Source organism: Cariama cristata, unplaced genomic scaffold (genome assembly GCF_000690535.1).
Source record: "Cariama cristata isolate BGI_N322 unplaced genomic scaffold, ASM69053v1 scaffold10741, whole genome shotgun sequence".
NCBI lineage: Eukaryota > Metazoa > Chordata > Aves > Cariamiformes > Cariamidae > Cariama > Cariama cristata.
The window spans coordinates 1-8010 of NW_009599838.1; the positions used below are offsets into that span (position 1 = coordinate 1).

The window sequence follows — 8010 nt, forward strand, 5'->3', positions numbered from 1 at the left end:
GAAGTCCTTGACTTAGGGTGAGCACTGCTGAGCAACACCTAAAACATCAGTGTGGTATCAACACTGTTCTCATACTAAATCCAAAACACAGCACTGTTCCAGCTACTGGGAAGAAAATTAACTCTATCCCAGCCAAAACCAGGACAGAAGGCTTTCCTATGTTGAATAGAGAATATATTCTTCCTTCTCATGTGACTTGCACAAGATTTTCCCTAATTCTTGCATGTGACTCACTGTGTTGTTACCAAGCAGCCCAAAAGATAAGAAATTCCACCTTTTGATCTTTTCTGCTGTTACCTAATCATTGACTGACAGAGAAGCCCCGGTCAGTATTCTGCAGGATCACTGGGGTATAATTTAAGTGATCAGTGTTCTTCATTACTGTTTTCTGACAATTTTCTGTATAGTAAATTGAATAGTTCATATTTTCAGTTTATCATCACTGGTATTTTAAATACATCTGCCATAAGCAGGACCACCTTTCCTAAAGATTCACATGTTTTCCGTGTAGCAAGCATATTAGCTTTTGCATCTGCTGTTTAATCAGAAAGATGCTTGTTAAGAACTGGCATTTGGAAAAGCAGATGTTAGTCCGGTGATTACAGAGAATGAGATATGCTTCAGGTGATCTGCCTGATCTTCAGGAATCTGTGCATTAAGGGGTAGAAATGGATTACATTGCTTCCAAATGTGTATTTTTTTTTCTTTTTTGATACAAAAAAGGCAAACCGTGCCATTTGATGTCTGCTAACTGCCAAACACAGCTCCCTTTGGAAAGGGGATGCAAGAAATTCTGCTTGGGACATGTGAGGAGGAAATATTTTATCAAACTCGGTAGCTTTTCCCACCTTTAGAATTTTGCACTTGTCATCTTTTCACACCATTTTTTATGTTCTTTGCATTTCTGTGGCCGATAGTGAGAAAAAGAAGGGTTTCCACAGAGGTAGACATCTTATTTTTCCCTTCCCTGTACTGTTCCTCAGCTCCTAAACTTCCCAGAAATTTTTGGCTGTGAAACTTTCATTTCTCTAATATGCAAGATAGAGTTTGTTTGGGCATGTGAAAAATAAAAATTAGTAATTTAAACACAAAAGAGAGTGGACCAATCTGGTCAAATCCTGTTCTCTCAATTACTTTTAGAGGAAGCTACATATCCTTGCTGAGGGAACATAGTGGGGAAAGGAAAAGAAGGCTTCTGCCATGCTGAGTGATTGTAAGTAGATTTCTCTTAAAGTATGTAGGTAAAACGGAGTTTATCGAAAGCTGCGTGGCATTTTGTCTTGATTTTGCCCAGTGATCTATTTGCTTGAATTTTCTTTTAAAAAATTATTACGATCTCGAACATGAAAGGAGTTAAAAAGAAAAATCTCTTTTATTTTTATCAGTATTATTTTAGGAGTGATCACCTTAAAGAACCAAAAAAGGAACTCTGGGAATAGGCTTTGCTCAAAGCATATTGCTCCCAAGCGTATGGAGATGATACGAAAGCTTGTTGAATTGCCTAATTCAAGAAGTTTCTGCCTAGTGGTGGAGATGGATCTAGTCTTTGTAAAAAGGCAATACGCTGATTCTCACTGTCTTTACATTTTGCTATTAGCAGTGAATCTTGAATTTCAAGGTTTTTTTTACCATGTTAGTTTGCACTATGCAAAATTGACGTTTCTTCTCGAAATAGATGAGTTTGCTGAGAAGGGCAGAATTTAGAATGGTAAAAGCAAAGAGAGAATCTTGGTCGTTCTGTCTTTTAAATTTCCTCAAAATGTTGAGTTTAATTGACTCACTGAAGGAATACTACACATAGTTACACAAACCAGCATTTAATTCTCTGCTATTTCAAACCTCCAAACTATTTAATAAAATCACTTGTGAAACAGGACATTGTTGAAAAGATAACAGGAAAAACAGGATCTGATAATTCGTATTGGCTCTCGGTAAAAGGGTAGAGGGTTATCTTTCTAAACTCCCTCCTACTCTCTCGTGTTGAGTATCTACTGCCTTTTCCTGAATATCTGACAAATGTTTTCTTAGTTACATGCATAGCCAGTGTGCTTCTAGTAATAACTCTCTCATTGACTTGAAATCACTGACTTCACCGAGTACTGTAGATAACACCGTGTAAGAATGTCAGTCTTCCTACCCTTCTACAAATCGGACAAATCTGAAAGAAAAATGTTTATTATGTCACAGCAATTGCAGGAATGAAAGTGAAGATGAAGAGGATCGGGAGTGCTTAAAACAGGCCATTACTGCTCTTCTGAACCTGCAGTGCAGCATGGAGCGCATTTACAGCAAACACTCCCCGAGACGTCGGCCCGGGTAATAATCTATAAAACTACCCTGGTTTCCCAAAGTTGGCAGAGAAGGAGATGAGTGATGTCAAAGGAACTGTAATTTTTTTTTTTTTTCTTGTTAGGTAATCTGTGTATTTCCTTTTCAAGGCATATCTTTATGCCGGTTTCCATTGTAAATGGAGTAGCAGCCCAAAACCTTCGCAATCTACTTCTATGAATAATGACAGTATCTTACTCCTTCCCTGGCCAAAGCAGTGCATGTGGCTTACTTGGAGCAGTAAACTTGGTTAGGGCATATTTAGGGCAAAGAAATAATGATGTAAACAATTAATTTAGTTTGGGTTTTTTGTCTCTTGGTATGGAAAAGTGGAATGTGCCCATCGTGACTTTTTCTTTTATTCATTCAAGGGAGCCAGTCTGTCGCTTCTATAACCGACAAATAAGAAGCAAGCACTTGGCCATCAAGAAAATGAATGAAATCCAGAAGAATATTGACGGCTGGGAAGGCAAAGATATCGGGCAGTGCTGTAATGAATTCATAATGGAAGGTGGCTTGACGAAAATAGGAGCCAAACATGAACGGCACATCTTTCTGTTTGATGGTTTAATGATCAGCTGTAAAACAAATCACGGTCAGTCACGGCTTCCCGGTTACAGCAATGCGGAGTATAGACTGAAGGAAAAAATTGTCATGAGGAAAATACAAATTATTGATAAAGATGACACACCTGAATACAAACATGCTTTTGAACTGGTATCTAAAGATGAAAACAGTATACTGTTTGCTGCCAAGTCAGCTGAAGAGAAGAGTAATTGGATGGCCGCTCTGATTTCCCTCCAGTATCGCAGTACTCTCGATAGGATGCTTGATTCGGTGTTACTGCAAGAAGAAAATGAACAGCCGCTGAGGCTACCCAGCCCAAACGTGTATCGGTTTGTAGTGGAAGACTCTGAAGATAACATTGTTTTTGAGGACAACTTGCAAAGCAGGAACGGCATTCCTATCATTAAAGGAGGCACGGTTGTGAAATTAATTGAAAGGTTAACGTACCATATGTATGCAGGTATCCTGTACATTTGTTATATGTATGGTTTTTAAGGTCATGCTTGTATGGGTGATAAAATGAATCCTTTTATCTTTTGTTTGGTTTTCTGCATATAGTTAAATGTAAAGCAAGATTTGCAGGGGAAAAAAAAAAAACACCAGTATGTATTATGAAATCAACTGGCTTTACTGGCAAAGCTGTAAGAAAATTTTGAGTATGCAAGCCCTTCACCCCGCCACCCCCCCAAAAAAGAAAGTATCAGTGGTCTAATAGGAGCCACTGCTGTGTTTCCTGAGACCATTGTGGCTAAAGCAGTGGTGGTGTTACAGGCTGTGTGACTGTGGAGGAAGAAAAAGGTTGGAGGTTATATTTATTATACTTCAACCTGCCGCTTTGTGAAGTCCCTGGGTAGAAAAGGATGCAAATCACAATCAGCATTCTTCAGACTTTCCTGTGAAATACAATCTTAAAGCCACAGAAATGAAACCTTGAAGAGGTTACATGAAGTGCTAATGTTGATGAAAATGTTAGATCTTAGGTTCAGGGTGAAAAGCGTGCACTGAAAGGGGACGCAGTGAGCCTGACAGAAGGATGCTGATGGAAGTGGTGTGCAATTTTTGTAAAGTTTCTCAAATAGCAATGGTCTCCTTTGTGCTTTTTACAAAAGTGCCTGGTATTGAAGTGAGTCTTTTTTGTAAAACTAAGGCTAGATAGTGTATATTTTTTTTAAAAAAAAAAAAAGGCATTTCCCACATTGAAGCTCAGTATTGATGCAACTAGTTTGTATGCAAGTAATCCGTGGTTGTGTTGACTTGGGACTCACAGACATTCATTTTTAAAATGTGATGGGTTTTGGTGGTGCGTAAACTTAGTTTTTTTTCCTGAATGAACTGGTATTAGTTTATTTGAGTATTAGTTTGATAGCGTAACTTCTGTTTTTACAGCCTAAGTACTTGTCACTTTGGTCTTGGGAATCTTCAATGGAAGTGTTGCCTCTTGGGTTTCTGTGTGCTTTTTCCAAACAGCGTTTGGAGCCAAGACTAACAAAATCCTCTCCCTCAGCCTCCACAAGGGCATTTCGATGACTTAACAGCACGTGGAGGGACTCTCAGCAGATCTTGGTGGTTCTTTTTTGTTCGTATTTAGGTCAAGATACGATTTTTTAAAACTGTCAGTTTATTGTAGGTTTGCCTTGGTTTCAGATTTGTTTGAAGCGGGCTCTGCTCCAGCGCACAGGCTCTGCGTTTGCAGAACAACCTCTGTCATGTCAAAGAAGTCCCCAGTTGATACCAAGATACCCTAAAGGAACCTACCCAGGTTAGACAGCAGGGTAGCAGCCCCCATTTTAAGAGAACTGCAGATCTTGTCTGCAGAGCAGAGATACTACCTGCCTGTTTAGTGGTAGGAGGAAGATTTACTTATAAAATGTTGTAAATACTACTGAAAAGTGAATGTAGAGGTGATGTGGAAGCAGAACAGACCAGCGCAGGACTAGGGTGCAAACTCAGCAGCATTATCACAGAATGAAAGCACTGTTGCTTTTAGCTTGCAAGGACGTTCCTATATATGGATCCCTTCAAAATGTTGGGCAGTGCTCTGCAGGGAATTTAAGCCTTCTTAAAAGCAGTGTTTGTCGTAATCTTTTGTGGGCTTATTGGAAGAAATTCACTGCCTACATGCTGAAGAGTGCTGGTGTAAGCTACCTGCCCCTAATGCTGACAGATTCAAGGCTATTTACAGAACAGCAAGAAAAAAGAAACTCCCAGCAACCCCAAATCCACACTTCTGAATGAGCATATGCACATGCACTTCTCGAGGCCCGATTTTCTTGTATTTCAGCATTCATTTGCTCCCAGGCAGCTCTGGACGCTGCTGCGTACTGCACAGTACCAGCGTCTTGCCGCTGTTACCCTTGTGAGAGGGTCTGCTGCAGGGGTGTCAGGATTAGGACCAGACGATGACCCTCTGTGATTTGTTTATCAGCTTGCTTGCTTATGATCTAAGAAATTCTGTACAAGAGAGTAGAACTAAAAGACATGAAGGGAACAATATTTTTCCTTTAGTACTTCTAATATAGCAGAGTGGCCCCAATAAAACACATGGTAGCGTGCTGATAGGCATGTCTTGTGGTGACACAGCTACCATAGCGGTGAGAAACGGCAGGAGGGAGGTGTGGTGGCTTGTGGAGATGCAATGTCTTGAACTGCTGCAGGTATTTGCTTTATAAGGTCTCTGCTGCTTGTCGTGTTTTCCCCGCTGGCTGCTCTGCAGAGGGTAGTTGTGTGATGCGGTGGTGTGGCTGGGGCAGGTGTGCGGTCCCTAATGCTGGAGATTTTTTAAGAACAGGTAAGACAAATGTTTTGTCAGGGTGGTATAGGTATTTTTGATGTCAAGAGAGTAGACAGCCTAGTTCTACCGTGTTTTCTTTGTCTTTATGAAACTATAGAATAGCTGCATATTCAGGGAACGTAAGCCGTTCCGCATGCCAAGACTGAGACGCAGTTTTTGAGAGAACATAGTATGTGCAGTTGAATACTTTTACAAGGGAAATGCATCAAAGGACTAAATGAAAATCTCACAAGCAGTATCATTTATGGTATTTTTCAAATTACAGTGCTTAGAACCTTAGTGTCTTTTCTCCGCTTTAAACTTCTTCTGTGAGTGTACGTGTATTTGATTTCTGATATTTTGCAGTTGGATAAAAAAACACTCTTATCATTTTCTTATTCTGTCTTTACAGATCCTAATTTTGTACGTACTTTCCTTACCACCTACCGGTCCTTTTGCAAGCCCCAGGAACTGCTGAGTTTACTGATTGAAAGGTAAGCAGTGGTCATCCTTTCTGAAGATACCGAAAGGCTTTGTGTATTTACCTGCTCCTTTTCTGCTTGGGTTCTCAGTGCCATGTGGCACATGTTTCAGTGAAGTTCATAAAACAGTAACTTTTAAAATGGCGTACAGTGCCTCAAGTTTTTAATGCAAGCTTCTTTTTCCTGGTTTGTTAAATTAGTTACCTGAATTAAGTATTAGGTAGAGCACTTGGTGTGCCTCAGCTGTGGGGTGGTAATATTTTGAACTGCTTAACTTGATCATGAGAGTGTATTCGGTTGTGCCGAAGTCTTGATGCAAATAAGAATGGAAATGTTCTAAGCAGTTCGTTTGAAAGGCACAGACTTTTAATGTAAACAGCATTTTAATACAGTGTGATAAAGCTGCTCTTAAGCTTTCTTCTAATCTTCACTTAATCAAGCTAGCAGGTAGTTAAAAACCTTATATCCCAGTCTAGACATCTTGTGATGACCAGAGAACTAGCGAATTATCAGGGCGAGAGCTGGGTGTGTTAGCAGTACATAGCCAGAGGAGGGGAGGGCATTCCAGGCAAAGTGGATATTAGATGTGTGCTTGAGTTTCATGCACTGATTTTTTTTTTTAAAGGCAATTGCTCTTCATGTCCTACAAGAAAGGGTTTGTGTTTTATCTTAATTGCAATCAGTTTTTTGGTACCTTTATTCATAGGTTTGAAATCCCAGAGCCTGAGCCTACTGAAGCAGACAGGCTGGCAATCGAGAAAGGGGAGCAGCCCATCAGCGCAGACCTTAAGCGATTTCGCAAGGAATATGTCCAGCCAGTACAACTCAGGTTTATTTGCTTTTAAATTTGTACTGTTAAAGCCAGATTTTAGTTCACTGATTATATGGTGATCCTGGAGACGGTAATCTCTTCTGGAGACTGCTGTGCTGTCAAGTAGGGACTTATCACTGTCTGCAACCAGACTAATATCCCAAACCATGTTCTGATTAGTCATACTGACTTCTGTTGTTGTTGCAACTGTACTTTGGTTCTGTGCCGCTCACAGCTGTGATCACCACCCACAAGAAGGCTGTATGGCTGCTATGTAAAGCGGGCGTGGGTGAGAGATGTATAACCGAAAGTGTTTCTGACTGCATTTTGAATGGATTCCTTGTTAACAGGCCGTATGAAGATAGTTTCTCTGTTTCCATTTTTTTCAGTCCTGCTGGTGTTTTACTCCCTTTCCCAGCCCTGCTGATATCTTTGCACACAGACAGGGAGACTCTTGTCTGTACTGCGCATTGCAGCAGGCTGCAGTGAATCTTCAAGGTCTTGCTGACCAAGCTAACTTGGGGAACAGTTACGCATTTTTAGCATGAATGAGGCTAATTGTTTCCTTGATAGGGGATCAAGTCAGGAGGAGACACAGATCACAACCAACATTTGCTAGAACAACTTTTATTTGTTAAACTGTTTTTATTAGTAGAATCAAGATGCAACTATGAGTGGCAGATAACTGTACGCACGGTACCCTCAGTTATTTCGTTACCACACACAGTCACTCATAGTTACCTGTTTGGAGCCACAGCAGTTTACTCAAAGTGAAGGGTTGTACTGACATGCGAGTACCTTTAAGGTCGGTGTTCAGAAAGTCACTTAGGAGTCCCGTTTTCATCGGATACCTGTGTGCATATATATATATTTAAAAAAAGAAAAAAAAGTATGTACTGTAGTTTTCATCGCGATATAGCAGCCACCACCTTCTTGGATGTGGTCCAAGTTATACAGCCTCAGCATAACCTTGATACTTGTGTGTGCACGTGGCCTTGTACAGATTTATCGGGCCCTTGGTGTTCTCAGTTCTGGTGTTATCAGTTCCTGTG

The 8010-nt window shown here is 40.4% G+C and overlaps 1 protein-coding gene across 1 annotated transcript in view; it reads left to right on the forward strand.

The window, feature by feature from the left end:
• Nucleotides 1-2187: 2187 nt before the first annotated feature.
• SOS2 (son of sevenless homolog 2 (Drosophila)) overlaps nt 2188-8010 on the forward strand; it is a gene marked incomplete at its 5' end in the record, with an annotated part of 21081 nt that continues 15258 nt past the window's right edge. Inside the window, 4 exons of the mRNA XM_009709820.1 lie at nt 2188-2316; nt 2700-3355; nt 6078-6159; nt 6854-6976. Of these exons, the coding sequence (XP_009708122.1) occupies nt 2188-2316; nt 2700-3355; nt 6078-6159; nt 6854-6976 (990 nt within the window). The remainder of the gene's footprint in view (nt 2317-2699; nt 3356-6077; nt 6160-6853; nt 6977-8010) is intronic.